The sequence below is a fragment of the Bos mutus genome, chromosome 24 (genome assembly GCF_027580195.1).
Source record: "Bos mutus isolate GX-2022 chromosome 24, NWIPB_WYAK_1.1, whole genome shotgun sequence".
In the NCBI taxonomy this organism is placed as follows: domain Eukaryota; kingdom Metazoa; phylum Chordata; class Mammalia; order Artiodactyla; family Bovidae; genus Bos; species Bos mutus.
In genome coordinates, this window is record NC_091640.1 from 29,805,371 (window position 1) to 29,827,509 (window position 22,139).

Consider the following 22,139-nt stretch of genomic DNA (forward strand, 5'->3'; position numbering starts at 1 on the left):
AATTACTAATTTGAAAATAGATCAAGACAGTTTGTAGACTATAAAGCAATGCCAAACTATTTGTCTAAGTTTTTGTTGCAGGATTTTGTCGTACTAGAAGTAGTCTTCAGTGTTGGACATAATTAAGTACAGAGACTGCTAGTGTAAAAAGTAATATTTCAATACCAATTTGATCCATTGTGTTTTATATTGTAGCCAGCATCATAATGGGAATCCTGCTTACTCAGAAGAAGTGGAAAGATCAAGATGACTTCCTAACATTCTGTTGCCCATTGCCTTTTGTTGAGCTGTTCCCCGGGGCTTGTGGGATCTTACTTCCCCAACCAGAGATTGAATCCAGGCCCTTGGCAGTGAGCGCGCAGTGCCCAAACCACTGGACTGAGGGCAGTTCCCCACCTGTTCCCTCTTCAGCGCTCTAGGGTTGTTCTTGTTTGTCTGTTGTTGGTTTTTTTCGCACTAGTGACAAGTGAAGTGAAGTCGCTCAGTCGTGCCCGACTCTTTGCGGCCCCATGGACAGTAGCCTGCACCAAGCTCCTCCGTCCATGGGATTTTCAAGGCAAGAGTACTGCAGTGGGTTGCCATTTCCTTCTCCAGGGAATCTTCCCAACCCAGGGATCGAATCCAGGTCTCTCACGTTGTAAACAGACGCTTTACCGTCTGAGCCACCAATCATAAGGAAGGCAGAATGCAGTCCTACAGTTTTACGAGAGGGGTGGAACTGCAATAATTAGCAAACTATATGTTCCAGCAGTTTTATAAGCTGCCCTTTTCACTTACAAAGGTATCATGAATTGTTTTTCTATGATTTTAATTATTTATCTACAATGTCAATATTATATCTACATGATAGTTAATTACATGCTGGGTTTCATTTGTCTTTTGAGGACATTTGGAAGTAAATATATTTCTATGAAGCTTTTAAAATTCTCTGGCTCTCTTTCTTAGTCACCCATGTCTACATTATCCTATTTTCGAACCATGTCACTTTTTTCAGCTATAGTGCCCCACCAAACTCACTAGATTTTGTAATGCCTTTATATATTGGTCTATCTCCCTGAAAAGCAACTTCTTCCTTTAGTTGATATGAAAAACCCAGGTCCTGCTTATCATTGAGAAGTTAAGTCCACCTTCCCAGGTGGCGGTAGTGGTAAAGAACCTGCCTGCCAATGCAGGAGACATAAGAGACGCGGGTTCCATCGCTGGGTTGGGAAGATCCCCTGGAGGAGGGAATGGCAACCCTCTCCAGGATTTGTGCCTGGACAGTCCCATGGATAGAGGAGCCTGGCAGGCTACAGTTCACAGGGTAGGAAAGAATCAGACATGAATTTTGTGAAAACTCAGGTCCTGCTATCGTTGAAACAGAAAACAAATGCATAGCACCCAAAGTACCTCATTATTATTTAAGGTTCATGGGTATATGAATAACATTTGTATATGTAAGAACTATTTCTTTCTACTGTGCACTGCATTAAAGCACATATCCTTTTTCTCTTCCGGCACTTCAAACTCATGGTTGGAAAAAAAATTTTTTTCATCTTCCAGTTCCTCTCCCCCAAATCCTATTGATCTTCTCTCAATAATTTCACATTGGTGTAGTCATCTTTTCTGATCACTGTTTCCATTTTGGGAGGAGGGGGGTGACATGTTTCATAGATAATTTTCTTGCCTACATTTCTTAAATCCTTGCTCTCCATTTATTTATTAAACAAATGTTTTGTTTACAGTCTGCCATGTAATAATGTCCTTAGTTTCTTAATTGCATGTTCTTTATGACATGTTTCCTACTTCATAATCCTTTCCTTGAAATTTTTTTAAAGAAGGTCTTTCCATTATCCTGCTGTTTGAACTGAAGGGAATCTCTAAGACTCTAACCTGTAACCTGTTTTATTCTCCCATTGTATCTGTGAATGTTCTCAAGTGTGGCCATTATTTTTATGGTGCTGATTCTCATAACATCGCCCATCCATTCAATCACGCTCCGATTATTATATCTACTTCTGAGCCCTGCATTTAAAGAAAAGCATTAACAAACATGAATGTGTCTGGAGGAGGATGATTAAATTGATTGACTACTCCTAAACCACGTCCCATAAGGAATGGCTGAAGGAATTGTGCATATTTATTGTTTATCTTAGAGTAAAAACGATTAAGCCTAGACAGGATAATTGTTTTCAATAATTGGAAAGTCTGTCACATAAAGGAGAGAACAGATTTGTTATGAGTTATTCTAGAAGGCTCTACTAAAACCAACTTGTACCAGTTGTGAAGAGCTTAGGTTCAAATGTTCCATGATGAGGAGCAGAGGTTAAATCTTACTCTGTTTGGCTTTGCTTACAGTGTCTGACATCCAGCCTGAGTCCATCCTAGCCTAATGGATGTTTATTGATTGGTTTGAATTTTCCTGAATTGAAAGAATAAACCTTTCTAACAGGAAAAACAGACTGCCTTTGAAGTAAAAATATTTATTTATTTATTTATTTTTAAAAAAATATTTATTGATTAACTACAGTGTAGCTGCCCCTGTGCCAGATATCTGGAATATAAAGATATTAACATTTTAATATTGTAGACAACCTCTGTGGGGCAGGTATTCTTCTAAAGATCTCTTGCATGCCTGTATACTCAGTCATATCTGGCTCCTTGCGACCCAGTGGATTGTAGTCTGCCAGGCTCTTCTGTCTGTGGAATTTTCCAGGCAAGAAGACTGGAGTGGGTTACCATTTCCTCCTCCAGCTAAATATCTCTTATGTATCAGCATTTCAGATCATTAACCTCACATGATAAATACTTTTATTCTCCCAGTTTAGGAGTGAGGAAACTGAGGCATATAGGCATTTCAGCTTATTACTTACATAATAAGTTGAGGGACTGAACCAGTAAGTCATCAAGCTGAGATTTGAACCCGGCAATCAGGCTTCGGAATTTTCTTACTTAGCTACTGTGATAAACTGCCTCCAGTAATGAAAGACTAGAGGACGTGTATGAATTGGAGGACAGAAAGATTTTGGGATTGGAACAAAATCTAGTCCAATCCCTGCCCTGGGGATTCCCAGCCAGCAACTATCCTCTACCTGAACAGTCGTGGTCTTCCTGACCTTCCATCCTGTCTCCTCACTGCCTGCTTCCCAGTGATCCTCCCACAATGCATACCTGATCCTTCCACTTTCTTCACACCTGCCCTCTGTCCCCTGGTGTCCACAGAGCAAATGTCGTCCCCATAGGCTGACGCCGAGGGCCTCTGTGGTCCACTTCCATCTCTTGCCTCACCTCCCACTGAACTCTGCATCACGCCATGTGGTTACATGAGCCAGTCCTGCACATTTCCTGACTGGGGAGATAATAGAGTTATTGTGAGAATTAAATTAAATAATCAATATAAAATGCTCAGAATAGAGCCTGGAACATCTAACTGTTCAATAAATGCTAGCACTATTATTTTCATTTATTTCCTATTATCTTGCTGAAATTGCTACACCCAACATATAGCTTATTCCTCAGTTCTCTCACTGGTCTTAGAATTGCTTTGTAATACACTGTAAAATAAAGGAACTTTATTGGCTCTTCTAATTTATAAATTCGGAGGCAGAGTGTGTCCCTCCGGGGTCCAGTCGGAGCTGTTCCTCTGTTTCTCTGCAGGTTTCTCAGCTTTGCCTTCCTCTCTGCTGCCTTGTCTTATAGGCTGGCTTCCATCAGGGCTGCCAGAAGGCTTCCAACAACAGCAGGAACTATCTGCTTTCTCATTCACATTCACTGCAAAAGAAAACATTGCAGCTCATGACCATCCATCCAAAGCACTGAGTTTGGTTCTGATTAAATCGCCTCCAAAACAGCCACCGTGGCCTGGCAAAGCCTGGCTTGGTGAGTTGGATGGTGACCCTAAAAAAGATATAGACACATTCTAACTCCCAAAACCTGTAACCATATCTGGAAAAGGGGGGGTTGCTGATATAGTTAAGTTAAGGATCTCAAGTTAAGCTCATCCTGAATTATCTTGGGGTTGGCAACAGACCCAATGACAAATAGCCTTATAAAACAAAGGAGAGAGCTATGTGAGGTTGGAAGCAGAGATTGGAGCCACTGGAAGTCAGAAGAAGCAATGAAGGGTTCTCCCTAGTGCCTCCAAGGGTTCTGTGATCCGTTTCTATTGGTTACACCACAGTTGATTCCAATTGTGGAGGGCCTGCCATCTTTTTTTAAAATTTGTTTTATTTTTTTTATATAATTTTAAAGCTAATTGCAAAATATTGGCTATATTCCCCATGTTGTACAATATCATACACTGAATATTTTGTACCTCCCACTCCCCACTCCTGTACTGCCTCTCCTCCTTTGCCACCATAACCACTAGTTTGCTCTATCTGTGGGTCAGCTTCTTTTTTGTTACGTTTACTAGTGTGCTATATTTTTTAGATTTCACATATAAATAATATACAGTATTTGTTTTTTTTCCATGTATCACTTCACATAATACACTCCAAATTCATCCATGTTGCTGCAAAAATATTCAATTCTTTTTTATATTTCCTATCCCATTAAGTGAAAATTGCTCAGTTGTGTTCCACTCTTTGCGACCCCATGGACTATATGATCCATGGAATTCTCCAGGCCAGAATACTGGAGTGAGTAGCCTTTCGCTTCTCCAGGGGATCTTCCCAACCCAGGGATCGAACCCAGGTCTCCTGCACTGCAGGCAGATTCTTTACCAGCTGAGCCACAAGGGAAGCCCAAGAACACTGGAGTGAGTAGATTAACCCTTCCCCAGAGGATCTTCCCGACCCAGGAACCGGGGTCTCCTGCATTGCAGGCGGATTCTTTACTATCTGAGCTATCAAGGGAAGCCCCCTTATCCCATTGTATGTGTGTACACACACCTATCCCATTGTATGTTTGTATATATATCCACACACACATCACATCTTCTTTATCCATTTATCTATTGACAGATTCTGAGGTTGTGGAAGCCATCTTTTATTTAACACTTGTTAGCTTACCTTGTTAACTACTATGGTGACTAAAATTTAATCATTTCACTGGACTTGCTGACCACCCCCTTATTCAATCTGTAGTTATCACTTATCTCATCTGGCATAATCCCTCTCTAATAACTCCTTCAAGTCATCTTAGAAATGACCACTCAAATTGCCATTCTGTTCTCCCAGGACTCACAAACTTTTCAAGGACTCCCTCTATCTTTATGGGACCCTTTAATGAAACAGAATTTGCTGCTGTGTTTACCTTTGGTTTCCAGAATGTGATTCTGGTGATTCCTGATTGACATATAAATACATGCTATAAGTTCTTGTGACTGTGCTTAAACAAATGTAAAATATAACTAATATAACTCTATTTCTGTATTTTCCATATTTAATGCTTGGACATCTTTGGAGTGGGGGAACAAGTAAAAATGAGAACTGAGATAGAGTCCATTCAACAATAATCTGTATGGGTATTTTTATTTTTCCCCTATTTAATACAAACAAGGGCCTTTGGTTTTAGTCTTATGCAGTCTTTAGAAATAGACTATTGTTGCAAAACCAAAAACCAAAATAAAGCAAAGAACCTTACACTGAACACGAGAATGTAAAATATGAGTTTAAAACTTTTTCTTCTAAAACAAAGAATAGAAGGGCAAAAGCTTGTCTTTATAGACCTTAATTGTAATTAAAATTTAATTGCAATAGCTAAAAGTAGAAGGTACCTGTTAAATAAATTACACAGAAAATCAAAGCAACAAAATGCATAAGGAAGCACCTACAAATTAGTGTCTAGTGAAGGGATATGCTTCTGTGTTCCTTATGACAAAACACATTGAACAATGGAGCTATTACAGAAATGGACCATGAAACACAGGTCTGAGAAACCATGTGAAACCTATTTGAAAAAATCAGTATTGTGCTACCCATTCATAGCAATTTCACAAACTGTTTTCCTTTAAAATTATTTTGTAATGGTAATGTACTATATTAGTTTTTTTGCTGCTATAAAAATCATAGCAAATTTAGTGGCTTAAATAGTACAAATGTATTATCTTTACAGTTGGTGGGTGGGCAGTCTGATCTCGGCTGACTAACACTGAACACAGAAATTTATAACATACCAGTAAATTTAATTAATTATTTAATAATTAATACTAAATATATTTTAAATGATTGAAATTAAATAGAAAAGCTCAAGTATGACCAAGGTGAGAAGACATTGTTCAACACATATTTAAAACATGCTAAAGTTCTGTGAGCACTGTAAACTTTATTAGAAGAATTTATTGTTAAGAAGGTATTTTTGTGAAAAAATTTAAATTACTACTTACCAAACAGAAAGGGAAATCTTTAGATTCAAAGAAAGCAGAATAGAGAGGACTTAATAACCTTAGGAAACTGAAGAAGGAGAAAATCCATTTTAAAAATAAACAGTGGAAACAGTGACAGACTTTATTTTGGGGGCTCCAAAATCAGTGCAGATGGTGACTGCAGCCATGAAATTAAAAGAGGCTTGCTCCTTGGAAGAAAAGTTATGACCAATCTAGACAGCATATTAAAGACCAGAGACATTACTTTGCGGACAAAGGTCCAGCTAGTCAAAGGTATGGTTTTTCTAGTAGTCATGTATGGATGTGAGAGTTTGACTATGAAGAAAGCTGAGTACTGAAGAATTGATGCTTTTGAACTGTGGTGTTGGAGAAGACTCCTGAGAGTCCCTTGGACAGCAAGGAGATCCAACTAGTTCATCCTAAAGGAAATCAGTCCTGAATATTCATTGGAAGGACTGATGCTGAAGCTGAAACTCCAAAACTTTGGCTACCTGATGTGAAGAAGTGACTCATGTGAAAAGACCCTGAGGCTAGGAAAGATCCAAAACAGGAGGAGACGGGGACGATGGAGGATGAGATGCTTGGATGGCATCACCAACTCATTGGACATGAGTTTGAGTGAACTCTGGGAGTTAGTGATGGACAGGGAGGCCTGGCGTGCTGCAGTCCATGGGGTTGTAAAGAGTCAGCATGATTGAGCAACTGAACTGAACTATAAAACCATAAACAAAACCACGAGATATGCCCCAGGCCGTTAGATGGAAGAAAAATGTCACCACCCTTCTAGTAATTTGATAATCCTACTTTGACCTCATAGGATCAGACACTTCTCTACCTATTAAGAAGGAGGAGCTAATGAAGGAGGAGCTCACAATGTATGCCTTACATCTGCATCTATGTCTACTTGAAGAAGATGGTCTTTTCCCCTCCCCCCATTTTTTCATTATAAAATTGTAGCTCACTCAATCCTCAGGGCAGAGCTTCTTTGCCTGCCCGCTTGCATTTCTTATAAGCATCCTATATTAATAAATCTACTTCTTGCCTATCAAAAAAATAAAAATAAATAAAAAATAAAAATGAACAAAAGACAACAGTTTATGATAACTTAAATTACAATATATTTAAAAGTGGATGACTAAAAATACTACATGTGAAAACATGTGATATGCAACAGAAGCTGTTTTGGAGGAAATTAGTAAGCTTATATAAAGTGTTTTATGAAAAAGATCTGACATACATAAATTAGTTTTCAATTCAAAAACTTTGGGGGAAAAAAGAAACTAGATATCCCTAAAGAAAAAAGCAGAATGAAGAAAGAAATGAAGATAAGAGAACAAAAAACAACAGAGAGGCATTGCAATATACTTTTAAATAAAACAGACAATTCTCTAACAAGAATGTCCAAAGAAAGTAGAAGAAAGCACAAATCCTGTACTGAGAATGAAAACGGGGTTATATTTACAGCTATGAAAGACACCCTTAAAGTCATAAGAAAATAGTATGAACAACTCTGTGCTTATACATTTGGACATTAAAAGGAAATGCTAGTTGTCTAGGCAATGTACTTTTCTAAAGATAACTAAAGAAAAGTGAAATGAATAAATAAATAACCATTGACAAAATCAAATCAGTAATCAGATTGATTTTCCATTCCTCAAATATAGGCCCATATGTTTGCACAAACATACTTTGTTGTTCAGTCACTAAGTCGTGTATGACTCCTTGCGACCCCATGGACTCTAGCACACCAGGCTTCTCTGTCTTCCACTATCTCCTGGAATTTCCTCAGATGCATGTGCATTGAATTGGTGGATATGAATCTAATCATCTTATCCTCTGTGGTCCCCTTCTTCTTTTGCCTTCAATCTTTCCCAGCATCAGAGTCTTTTCCAGTGAGTCAGTTCTGCCCATTCAGGTGGCCAAAGTATTGGAGTTTCAGCTTCAGCATCAGTCCTTCCAATAAATATTCAGATTTGATTTCCTTTAGGTTTGACTGGTTTGATCTCTTTTCTGTCCAAGGGACTCTCAAAAGTCTTCTCCAACACCACAGTTCAAAAGCATCAATTCTTCAGTGCTCAGCTTTCTTTATAGTCAAACTCTCACATCCATACATGACTACTGGATAGGAACTTGAATATACAAAATCAGCATTAAAAATCAATAGTAAAATAACAAACTACTGGAAATTTCCTGGTGGTCTAGTGATTAAGATCCTGTGCTTTCACTGCTAAGGGTCCAGGTTCAAACCCTGGTCAGAGAACTAAGATCCTGTGCTGCACAGCCAAAGTAGATAAATAAGTTTTAAAATAATAATAAACTACTCAGTAAATAGGGCTTCCCACATGGCTCTAGTGGTAAGAATCTGCCTGCCAGTGCAGGAGATGCAAGAGATGCGGGTTCAAAGTAGAGTTAGACAGTTGTCCATGTAAAATGAATAGCCTATAGCATAAACAAAAGTATATTCCAATTGGATTAAGGTTCCAATTACGAAGAGTAAAACCTTTAAAATCCCTGAAAGGATATATGAAAGAATAATCATGTTATTTGAAGGGAAGAAATATTATCTTAGAAAATTTGTAAAAGTCACAAACTGAGCTGGATGCTGTCCATTTCCGCCATCCCCCTCCCTGCGCTGAGGTTTAGGAAGTTCAGGGTACTGTACTCCAGAAAAGGCTGTCTGGTCCTCAGGCCATCAGTCAGGTTTGCCAGATGAATCACTGACATGAAGTCTCAGGACAGGAGGAAATTGCAGATGGGGTAGTTTTTCTTCTGGTTCCCTTAACACCTGGCAACATCGTGTTGTCCGTGTCCTTGTCCAACAGGCTACAGGTCCCATCAGCTCCCCTCCCGGCCCCTCTCCAGGCTCCACGAATAATGGCTTTACTTCCTGTTTTCACTTCCTGGAGTGGTTGCTGCTCCTTGACCTTGAAGACTGCTCTTCCTCTTGTTGGTTTCCCTAAAACCCTGAACACATCCTTGTAAGCTGTTTCCCAGTGTCTTGGTTTCGAGTACATCACATCTGTTCTTTCAAGACCCTAGCTGATAAATCAGCAAGGAAAATGAAAAAAAAATTATTTTACACTTCTGCATGATAAAACAATCACACCACTAGCAATGGAAGGGAGGAAGGAAAGAAGAAGTTGCAGACAGGAAGATTTTTGTAATACTCATAGCTGATGAAGAATTCCCATCCAATGAGAGAAAAAAAAATAAGAACAATGGGAAGGAAATATAAACAGGAAATGCATAGAAGAGGAAACTGGAATGGCAAAAAGACAAAGCAAAACTGAAACCCCTGGTATTATAACTTTTCCATCCCTACACAACTTCTGAGCTACATGGTACCTTCTCCAGCCTCCTGGGTAGTTGTGGGTGGAGGAAGCCTGTAAAGTAGGCACCAGAGGCAGTCAAGACAGAGTTTTCTGTCTTTAAGCTTGCTGGGAGTGACAGCAATGGGGCGATGGCTAGAGGGATTACAGAAGGGGAAGTCATTGGATAAGAAAGTTCAAACTGATACCTAGGCTTCTAAGTAATGGAGCTGCACTTCACAGCAGCCCAGAAGAGATGGAGGTGGGAGTGAGGACTTGTTCATCAGAGATAGAGGCAAACAAACGGTGGAACCAAGCAATAGTAAACTTTGTGCTGGTGGGGTAGTAAATTAAGGGAGTTTGTCCCTGATGGTCTGTGTTTTCTTACAGGGTGGGAAAGAGATGGAAAACAGGGAATCTGCTTTGAGAGAGGAAGAAGCAATGCTGTGAGGTCCTGTGGAGGCTGAGAGTAGAGACAAGTGGTCCCCTGACTCTGGATTCTTCTAACGAGGTCTAAATTGACCTTACAAAACTTCCTTCCTTAATACTATAGGCTTCTGCTGAACTGAATAACTCAATTTTCCTTTTAAATTAATTGCCTCCATCTAGTAATTGCTACACTGTAATCCCAAAATGCTTCTGTTGGTAGTCTTGGTTATTGGAATGAATAATTTCTAAAGTGTTGGAAAAGAAATACTGGAGCAAAATAATTATTTTTATATCTTTGCAATTATTAGGGATTCCTTGGTAGCTCAGATAGTAAAGAATCTGCCTGAAATGTGGGAGACCCGAGTTTGATCCCTGGGTTGGGAAGATCCCTTGGAGTAGGAAATGGCATCCCACTCCAGTATTCTTGCCTGGAGAATTCCATGGACAGAGGAGCCTGGCAGGCTATAGTGCGAGGGGTTGTCAAGAGTTGGACATGACTGAGTTGCTAACACTACTAATTACTAGGGATAAATCCACAGGATATGCAAATAAAAATAAATATGCACTTTTTTTTAACAAAGTCACAAAGACCCTTTCAGTATTTTAATAGTCTGTTTCTCCATTTGAAGTTTAGAACTAAGGATTTACAAGTACAACTAGAAAGCTAACTGTGTCTTATTATTGGAGCTCCAAATTCAATTCAGTGCAGCCCATTGTTGGGTACCTGTTAGTCTCAAGGTACTGTGCTTATGAGCGAGGAAAGGAAGGATTGAACAAAATACAGGGAGCCTTTGACCGTGGAAATGCTGAATAATGCTGGTACATAAAATAGCATTATTCTAAGTAATTTCAATCTCCAGTAGTCTGCACTTTTTCCACAGGCATGGAGGTAGATACATGGTGTCCAAATAGGTGTGTGTTTTCCCATCACAACTGACCTGAAGTTTGCTTAAAGCAATATGCTGTTCCTCGTGCCTCACCTTTGTTTAATGAGAGCCATTTCCTAATGCCAGTGTTGGGTTAATGGACTGAGATGGGAGAAAATCAAACGTATCTCTCCGTTTTCCACCAGATTGCTTTTCTGCCTTGTGGCTTTAATCACTCAGTTCCTGTCACATCTGCCATCATAACAATTATGGGTTTTCTCCCGACTTCTTACCCAGGAGGGTATGTCAGAGTATAGCAACATCTCCTGAAGAAAGGAAGGGCAGATCCTTAATCTTTTTTTCCAGCATCGTAGGTAATAATTTTCCTCTGTGAACCCCCAAGGAATACTTCTTTTGGTTTTCACACCCACCATTTCCCACAGGTCTTTGGCTCTGTTCTGATTTATGAGCTCTCTTCTATCCTCTTTCTTCCGAGATAAGTTTTAATTATGTAGACAGATTGTAAAAGTCTCTTCTTTTCCTTGTAAACAACTATTTCTTTGTTAGTAGTAGATTTGGTCTAACTGGTTTCCTCCTATCTGAATCTTGTTGTGGACTCGGGAATGATGTCTGTTCATTGTTTAGCTGCAGTATCGAGAAAAGAGGAAACTGGCCCTGTGCCCCAAGTTTCCAGGCCGACATATGGACAAGTGCATATTACAGACTGCAAGCTCTATGCCTCAAGTTTCCAGCCTGAAATTTGGACAAGTGCATAATGTGGCCTGGAGTTTTCCTTGAGGGATTTGATCTTAGAGCTCCTCAAATTGCAGATCTCTCTCCGGAACTGCTATTTGTTGCATATGTTTGGAAAGTCCGTAATATTTCAGGTTTGAATCAATATAAGAGCAGAGTAAATGCTAGTGTTCAGGCACTTCAATTTTATCTGAGTCTTTATGAACCTATGGACTGTAGTCTACCAGACTCCTCTGTCCATGGGATTCTCTGGGCAAGAATACTGGAGTGGGTTGCCATGCCTTCCTCCAGGGGATCTTCTTGACCCAGGGATGGAACCCACGTTTCTTAGGTCTTCTGCTTTGGCAGGTGGATTCTTTACCACTAGTGCCACCTTGGAAGCCAATAAGAGCAGAATATCACCCACCAAATACGCAGTACGATCATGCTCTGAGTTATTCTACTTATTTAAAAACTTCCTCCAGGACCAAAATCAAGAAAGTGCTTGAAATCTTCAAAAGTACATGTGAAAACGTTAACCATTGCCCTTCCTCAAGGGACTAGAGAAGTGGATTGGAGAAAGCTCCTCTGACAATCACTGCTCTTACTCTGGCCCCGTCTGCATATAATTAAAATATGAAGGAAGAAATGCATTTATAATATGACTTTTTGTTGTATTACATAAACACTTTTACCTATTTGGTGGATTTCTTTTGTTTCTTTTTTTTAATCAAGAGATCTTACTGCCATATCCATGTCTAATTCTGACCTCAAAGGTTACCTTTGAAGCCCAACATCTGGGTGAAAATTGATTTTGCCAAGAATAGCTAAATATTATCCTTTCAGCAGGCTAGCAATCTGCCACAGCACATTTTAACTTTTACCTGGCACCTCACCAAACGCCTCTTAAAAAGGCTAAATCAATATTCTTTCAGAAGTTTTTGAGACATCTTTGGAGAGAAAGGAGAGAGAATTTTTAGACACAGCAGTGTGTGTGATGTCCTCACACTAAGAAACCATTAATTCAGCTCATCCAAAGACGAGATGTGGTACGTGGCCAAGGAACGGAGCCAAGGTCTTTGACCAGCCTTAGACACAGTGCCATGACCTTGGCCTCATTAGATGGGGTGCTAATTACCTGAGCTCACCATACAAGCTACTGCATAGTTGTATGGCTGTTCATAGGGAGTAGGGCTTCTTATGAACTCCGGGAGATGGTGATGGACAGGGAGGCCTGGCGTGCTGCAATTCATGGGGTCGCAAAGAGTCGGACACAACCGAGCGACTGAACTGAGGGTCCGTAAACATACTGACATTTGACGCAAGACTTTATGTCTTTATTTTTCCAAGGAGGGGATTTATATTTTCATCACATTCTCAAAAGTGGATGGAGCTTTAAAAAAGAAAAACTAAAAAGTTAGGATTCCACTAAATGTGATAGTTCTTAAAATAATGTCATTGCAATATTTCTTTAGTAACCTTTTATCACTGAGGTAGATTTCTGTAATCTGAGGTAAACTTCTCTATTCCCGTGTAATTGAGGGAGAGGCCATGGAACTCTGAACTTTTCATATTTATCCGTTTATGCCTTTTGAGGGATTCTAAGTGTACTCTTTAAATAGGAGACTCTGACTTTTTTGTTTTTAAAAGAAGGATTGGAAGAAATGCCATTTCTTTTATTATTTATTTAGTTGTGGCTGAGCTAGGTCTTTGTTGCTTTGCGTTGGCTTTCTCTAGTTGCAGCAAGTGGAGGCGACTCTTCACTGCAGCACACCGGCTTCTCATTGTGGTGGCTTCTCTTGTCTCCAAGCACGGACTCCAGGGTGGGTGGGCTGCAGGAGCTGCGGCTCACAGGCTTCGTTGCTCCGAGTCAGGTGGAATCTTCCCAGACCAGGGATTGAACGCGGGTCCCCAGAATTGACAAGTGATTCTTAGCCACTGAGCCACCAGGGACATCCAAAGACTCTTAACTTTTAAAATAGAGAGAAATGATTGAACCCTTCATTTTTGAATTCTATATATTTTTAAGACATGAAGTGTTTTCCCCCTTCATTCTAGGAACGTGTTTTTCAAAATCCCTTTTTCAAAAATCTATTCTGAGAGTCTTCTTTCCACTCACAAACATTTTAAGATAACCTGAAGTCTGATATGCTTCCCCTAATTAAATGTTAGGCTGTTACTTATTAACTGTAAAATAGCAGGTTACTTGCGACTTCCCTGGTAGCTCAGCTGGTAAAGAATCCACCTGCAATCCAAGAGACCCTGGTTCGATTCCTGAGTTGGGAAGATCCCCTGGAGGAGGGAATGACAACTCCCTACAGTATTCTTGCCTGGAGAATCCCCATGGACAGAGGAGCCTGGTGGGCTACAATCATGGGGTCACAAAGAGTCGGACACGACTGAGTGACTAAGCACAGCACAGCATGTTACTTAGATAAGATAAAGGTCAAAATAGAAAATTGCCATTCCAGGGACATCAACTATAGTTTTTCCTGTCTTCTGAGTGTTATTAAAGTTCATGGAAATTCTCAGTTATATACTGCATGAAAGTGAACGTTTTAGTCACTCAGTCATGTCTGATTCTTTGCAACCCCATGGACTGTAGCCCACCAGACTCCTCTGTCCATGCGATTTCCCAGGCAAGAATACTGGAGTGGGTTGCCATTTCCTTCTCCAGGGGATCTTCCCAACCCAGAAATTAAACCTGGGTCTCCTGCATTGCAGACAGATTCTTTCCTACTGAGCCACCTGGGAAATCATTATATACTGCATATTTACACCATATTTGGGAAGAAATATCATCAGCAAGCTACAGTGTGGATTTTTTAAAATTCTAGGTTACTTTGTGGAATGAGCGCTTAAGGGAAAAAGGAAGGATTGAAGCTCTGGGGGAAACCAAACCATGTGCTCTTCAGAAGTAAGGAGAGATGCAACCCTCTGAATTGGTCATGAACCCCAAACAAGTCTTCCTGTCGGTGCTGCTGTTTGGCGTAGCAGGGCTCCTCCTCTTCATGTACTTGCAAGTCTGCATTGAAGAACAACACCCAGGTAAAACCTCAACTTTTTTCCCCCTATTTTTAATTATAATGGTCATTTTCAGGTAAATAAGTTGTGGTATTTATAAATATATACAAAGTCACAAGATTTCCAGCAACACAAAACACTGGACACAAAACCTCCAGCTCCTCAAAGAGAGCATGGTTATACATTTCTGGTGAGCATTTAACTCTGTCCCTTGGGACCATTCTTGGAATTTTTATTATCTTGGGCCAGTGGTTTGACAGCCCTTTCAGCAAGGACTGCTTGTAGAGAATTCATCTACTCACTCATGCTACCTTTGATGTGTCTTCTGGCACTGAGCACAAGCCTAATAAGAGCTGAGTATACAGCAAACTCTCTCTCTTAATTCCTTTAAAATTTTTACATTAATACTCCAGTTGGTGTAGAAATTCTTTCGTACTTTTATTATAAAGCGAGGGTTGGCAAACCTTTTCAGTAAAAATATAGGAAGTATTTTAGGTTTTGCAGGCTATATTGTCTCTATCACAACTACAGTTGTCTCTATCTACAACCAGTAGATCACAAAAGCAGCCAAATATTGTTATGTAAACAAATGGATCAGGCTTTGTTCCAATAAAACTTTATTTATAAAGCCAGGTGGTAGGCCACATTTGGTCCACAAGCCATAGTTGATTACTAGTACTATACTCATTTTGTATTAATACATTGATTATTCAGTTTGTAATTTGCTATACTTCGGGGACACTCAATTACTGTTACAGTGGATTATGTTTATAATGATGCAGGGAAATGTTTTAGAACACCACAGAAATATATATACATAAGTGTTGTGAAATTTGGTTGTTTTCCATTGGTAAAAATAGCCTATGGCCTATGACAGTTAAGAAAAATAAAGTAAAAGCAGAACAATTCCTTAATTGTTTACAATTGTGGCTTATTTGAAAATCATTCTAGATGTAAAGCCCTTAAGAATCTGCTCTGAAAGATAACTCCATACTAAGTCATAAATAATGGTAATTGTAAAAGTGTTTCCATTTTAAAATTCCTTTCCTTGGTTTAGCCTCATAGACACTTTGAAATTATTTATTTCTATGGTAACTCTTGTGAAAAGAGTTTGCGTGTGATTACTTTCTAGAGAACATGTAACATATTGTCAAAACTTATTTTTAATTCCCATTGTAGACATTATAATATTTCTGTTTTCTATATTACTGCAATATTTTATCATAATAACTTAAACAATATTGAATGAAACCATCTGTGATAAAATAAATAGGCTAATTCCTCTGGCAATATAATTCCTAGCATAGATCTTGTCACATAGTAAGCCTTCAGTAGGTGTTTGTTGAATGAGTGAATTAAAACTCATTGCTGACTGTAGACTGGAATGCAGCAATGGAGGAAGAAGCAGGAATTTCATTATTAGGAGGTTTGTTAATGTCATAGTCTCATAATGAATTTCTCGAGAAAAGTGTCACAACAAAGCTCCAATTTGGAAAAGAAAATATATTCATATATACAGACTAATGGAGAAATGTTATGATTTAGTCTGTCAGTAAGAATCTACCTAACATCTGAAAAAACAGTCTAGTTGTATAATAACATGACATATACAATGCAATTTACAAAACTTATCCAGGAACATCAATAGCTACAATTTATTGAAAACTTAGTATGTGCTAGATGTTTTCCCTTATCCTATTGATATCTCACTGGACATGATATTCTAAGTTTGTAGATGAGGAAGCTAAGGCTCAGGCAGATATTCAGGGCCCCACATGTGTAGGCTGAGATGCAAAGGAAAAGCTAGGATTCAAACCCAGGTTGTGCCTCTCCAAAATCCATGCCTCTACCCTACCCACTGCCTCTGTGAATGTGAAAAAGTGAATAATATTACCCCCTAGAGCACAGATGAAGGAGCTGAGACTTTAAACTGAAACTTTTAAGCGACATGTCCATAGATACAGAGCTAAGCATCTTCAAAGTATGATCCATGCCCAGGTTCTCCTGTGCCTTTTAAGTCCTAAAAGAACCTCCTAATCAAAAAAAAAAAAAAACAGAAAAGATAAACATATATATAATACATCACTGATACTATGTTTTATTTTTTATTTATTTATTTTAATTTAATTTTATTTTTAAACTTTACATAATTGTATTAGTTTTGCCAAATATCAAAATGAATCCACCACAGGTATACATGTGTTCCCCATCCTGAACCCTCCTCCCTCCTCCCTCCCCATACCATCCCTCTGGGTCGTCCCAGTGCACTAGCCTCAAGCATCCAGTATCGTGCATCGAACCTGGACTGGCATCTCGTTTCATACATGATATTTTATATGTTTCAATGCCATTCTCCCAAATCTTCCCACCCTCTCCCTCTCCTACAGAGTCCATAAGACTGTTCTATACATCAGTGTCTCTTTTGCTGTCTCGTATACAGGGTTATTGTTACCATCTTTCTAAATTCCATATATATGTGTTAGTATACTGTATTGGTGTTTTTCCTTCTGGCTTACTTCACTCTGTATAATAGGCTCCAGTTTCATCCACCTCATTAGAACTGATTCAAATGTATTCTTTTTAATGGCTGAGTAATACTCCACTGTGTATATGTACCACAGCTTTCTTATCCATTCATCTGCTGATGGGCATCTAGGTTGCTTCCATGTCCTGGCTATTATAAACAGTGCTGCGATGAACATTGGGGTACACATGTCTATGTTTTAAAATCACTGACTTGGTAAATCTAAGCTATATTTATAAGTTCATCAAGGGTACTCTCGTCTACAAGTTAGATTCTTTTCAAAATTTAAAAAATTTTTCTTGACTTCATAAATTTTTCGAGTTCGGAAATTAGTGTCCCCAGTGAAGATAAGCTGCTAAAACATTTCCCATTTATTCTCTTAAATTTTGCTTGTGATTTGCTAGAAGTACTTTCTCTTATTCTCAATATATCCCAAGTGAATTACATAATATTTCACAATCTACTCATGACAGTGAGTATGAACATTAGAACCAGGATTCCTTTAGATAACTATTTTACTGAAGAAATGTTTTATTATTCTTCAGTAAGACTTCATCTGGAGTTTTGCCTTACACTAGGCTAGTCCCTAGGTTATAATTCTGTAGTTTTCTAGGTAGACAGTTCACTGTATATTTTATATTTGTTTCAGATAACATCAGGAACAGCACACATTTTTTAAAAAATTATTTCTTTTTAATTGAAGGATAATTGCTTTACAGTATTGCATTAGTTTCTGCCATACATCAACATGAATTAGTCATAGTTAGACATATATCTCCTCCCTCCTGAAACCTCTGTCTCATCCCCCACCCCTTCCCACCCCTCTAAGTTCTTACAGAGCCCTGGTTTGAGAGGAAGATCACTCATATTTTTAAGGCAGTCTCTTTAAGTCAGAAAATACCTGAATGTGTGCTTTGATGGTAAAGAGAAATCTGAGTTTTGGACACTTTAAAACTGTCACTCACAGCACTTTGGAAGATGTCTGCTCCTCTGTAAGTAGAGCAGATTTTAAAGCTCTGGATGGTTTGATCTCATGTACATTTCAGTTGTACCATAAGAGCTCTTAGGTTCTTTTCATACACTTTTTCTTTTGAGGCTTTTAAAATCCAGTAAGATATGATTGTTTTCTTGCCTTCCTAGTTTTCCTGGGCTGCTTCTTATTAAAATAAAATGCTTGAAGATTATGAAAAAAATCTCAAATGTGCTCTATGTACTAGTAGAAGATTATGAATAGACAGATACTTTGGAGGCAAAGAGGGAAAATGTGTGACAGAGAAATTAGAATCTATCCAATTATACAACAAAGAGTTTCATATAAGCATCCATTTTTCAGTACCATTATCAATTAATTTATGCATTTCTCTGTGTTAATTTTCAGTATGTGGATGTATTATTATCAGTTTTATTTTGTACATTTTTCCCCTAACTGTTAAAGAGTGCAAGTTTTACATTCAGAGCAATCTTGAAAATCTCAGATCTCCTTGTTAGCTCTGTGACTCTAGCCTTGATTTTCTCATCTGTAAAATGGGGGTAATAATCTTTTCCCTGTAGGGCTGCAGTGAGGATCAAAGGAGACAATGTCTACAAAGCAGTTAGCATGGTGCCTGGCAAGCAGTGAGGCCAATGGATGTGAGCTTTATTACTGCTAATATCCTGGCAATGATGCAGAGCATCTGCAGACTTGTTTTTTTTTTTTTTTCTGAGTTATCCAAGTTAAGACTCAGCCACGTTTGAGGAAAACAATCCCAAGCTTGTGCCTTAAATGATTAAGATAGGAAAAAAGGCTCAGTTTCAGCTCTGGTTAAAATAGTTGGGAGAATCTAACTGGCACAGAGCCATCATGCTTCACAGTGTAGACACTGGAAGGAGAGTGATGAGTGGCAGACAGGAGAATTCTGGTCCAGAGTGATATCAGATCAGTACAGGCAGCCCAAGGTCAGGGCATTCATTCATTCAACAGCGTTTATTGAAGATGTAACAATGGGAGATGCCAAGCCCTGTGATGAAAACAGGAGATGTAATTGAGAAGCAGATATAACCCCTGTTCTCAAGGAGACTATAGTCTCTTGGATTGTAAGGGGGAAAATGGTCTTGAGTCCAGGCCAAGGCTTTGGTACAAAAGGACAGTTCATTTTGACAGGAAGGAGTCTGGTCCTTCTTTATGAGGCAAGGTAATGAGTTAGGACCAGGAGAAAGAGCCCAATCAATTGTCAGTAATGGAACTGCTGAGCAGATAAAAGTCTTAGAAGGAGCAGTGTCAAATTAGGAGCAGGGTCAGCAGAGGACCAGATCCGAAAGGATACATGCCCGTGTAAGGTGCAATAGCCAGGAGGGCCATTTTAGGAGAAATCACAACAATGGCTTATTTTTTACCCCCCAACCGCTGTTGAAATTTACAATCTGGTGCTCTTTCTCTAGGTAGACTGTTTTGCAATCTGATGTTCTTTCTCTAGGTAGACTGTTACTGCTAAACACAGCAAGTAACAAAAGGTGTGGTGCATAGTTGTTTTGTATGTGTAATAAGAGAGAGTGAAGGACCCCGTCATTGCAGAATCAGAATGCCAGCTTTACAAACAATTTAAAGATCAACCTTTGATTCTCACAACCTGTTTTTTAAATATATAAATCTGACGATGACACTCCCATGTTTAAAACTTGTCAGTGATAGCTCAGTCCCTTTAGCAAAAACTTCTCCCTGGAGCTTGCAAAGCCATGGGTGGGGCCAACTCCTGCTCCACAGCCTCACCTTAATTCCCTGGCCAGTGTTTTCGGCTTCATCACAATTTCTCTACCAAACCAAGTCTCAGATCTGGAACGTTCTTCTCCCAGCTCTCACCTGTCAGTTGTTTGCCGTTGTTAAGTCGTGTCTGACTCTTTGAGACCCCATGGACTGCAGCACGTCAGGCTTCCTTCACTGTCTCCCTGAGTTTCCTCGAACTCATGTCCATTAAGTGAGGGATGGCATCTAACCATCTCATCCCATCACGCCTTCTCCTCTTGCCCTCAATCTTTCCCAGAATCAGGGGTCTTTTCCAGTGGGTCAGCTCTTCGCATCAGGTGGCCAAAGTGTTGTATGGTGGTGCTTTAGTTGCTAAATCGTGTCCAACTCTTGCGACCCCATGGACTGTAGCCCACCAGGCTCCTCTGTCCATGGGATTCTCCAGGTAAGAATACTGGAGTGGGTTGTGATTTCCTTCTCCAGGAGATCTTCCTCACCCAGGAATCAAACCGGGATCTCCTGCATTGAAGATGGATTCTTTACTGAATGAGCTATGAGGGAAGCCTATTCCATTGTATGCTGCTAAGTCGCTTCAGTCGTGTCCGACTCTGTGCGACCCCATAGACGGCAGCCCACCAGGCTCCTCTGTCCCTGGGATTCTCCAGGCAATAACGGAGTGGGTTGCCATTTCCTTCTCCAATGCATGAAAGTGAAAAGTGAAAGTGAAGTCGCTCAGTCGTGCCCGACTCTTAGCGACCCCATGGACTGCAGCCCACCAGGCTCCTCCATTCATGGGATTTTCCAGGCGAGAGTACTAGGAGTTCAATTATAGACCAAATTTCTGTATCTACTAAATGAATAAACAGGCTCTATCTTTTATAAAAGGTAGAAAAATAATCATGCTGTGTGGGATTTTTTTTTTTTTTTTTGCAAAATATACCATATAGGAAAAACATAGGCTGAATACAAAAGAAATATATCTTAGTCTTTGACATATAGCCAGTCAGCTGTTATTTTGCATTTACTTAAAATATCCTCTGCTAAATAGTTGTGTTCATCTTTAAAAGTAAATTGCTTAAAATTACATTCAATTTCTTTCTGTAAACCAAAATTTCTTCACCTTGACAAAGGAAATACATTGCATAACACCGATGAGCTGTCATCAGCTTTACATTACACTTAGAGGGAAAAAAAAATCTGAGTCTGAAATTAGTAGAGTTAATAAAATTTTGCTGATTTCATATTATTTCAAGATGGTTTTCAAAGCCATCCTATAAGTCCCTATCTGTAATATAAAAACAAAACCAAAGCTATGAGCAATCTTTCTCTCCTGGATTCATTAAGGCCTTGGAATCATTTATATCTGTGTTTTGTACATTTTGATTCTCTTCCACATTTTTATGAACTTGCTTGTGAAAGCACTAGAACAAATTAATTGAAAGAAACCCCTCTGAAACTACTTGAATGTTTGATCCGACCATAGAGATTTAAAGGCTTATACAGCCTAGTTTATATTTTCCTCTGGGTTTTGGTGTCGAAATGGTTATAGAATGCATGTTTCTTGCTTTGTGATGGTTTTTGAATATGCGTGAAACCTAAAAAAATATATGCCAATAAATATGAGTTTCTATGACTTCGGGACTGTAAATAGTGCTGCAATGAACATCAGATCAGATCAGTCACTCAGTCGTGTCCGACTCTGCGACCCCATGAATCGCAGCACGCCAGGCCTCCCTGTCCATCACCAACTCCCGGAGTTCACTGAGACTCACATGGGAGTTCATATATCTTTTCAAGTTAGTGTTTTCATTTTCTTCAGATAAAAACCCAGAAATAGAAACATGGGATCATATGGTAGTCCTATTTTTAATGTTTTGAGGAACCTTCATAACTGTTTACCAAAAGTGACTGCACCAATTTACATTCCCACCAGCAGTAACATGAGGGTTTCCTTTTCTCCACATCCTCACCAACACATATTTCTAGTCTTTTTGATGATAGCCATTATAACAGTGTGAAGCAATATCTCATTGTGGTGTTGGTTTGCATTTTCCTGATGATGATGGACACAGAGCCTCTTTGCATGCCCCTTTGGCCATCTGCATGTCTTCTTTGGAAAAATATTTATTCAGATTTTCTATTTTTTAAAAAATCAGATTGTTTGGGGTTTTATTGAGTTGTATGAGTTGTTTATATATGGGTTTTGGTTTACAAATATTTTCTTTTGTTC

General features: G+C 39.1%; 1 protein-coding gene across 1 annotated transcript in view; it reads left to right on the forward strand.

Moving 5' to 3' along the window:
• Positions 1 to 22,139, forward strand: part of CHST9 (carbohydrate sulfotransferase 9) — a 279,670-nt gene that overhangs the window by 35,068 nt on the left and 222,463 nt on the right. Inside the window, exon 2 of the mRNA XM_070361557.1 lies at positions 14,480 to 14,690. Within this exon, the coding sequence (XP_070217658.1) occupies positions 14,570 to 14,690 (121 nt within the window). The 5' untranslated portion in view covers positions 14,480 to 14,569. The remainder of the gene's footprint in view (positions 1 to 14,479; positions 14,691 to 22,139) is intronic.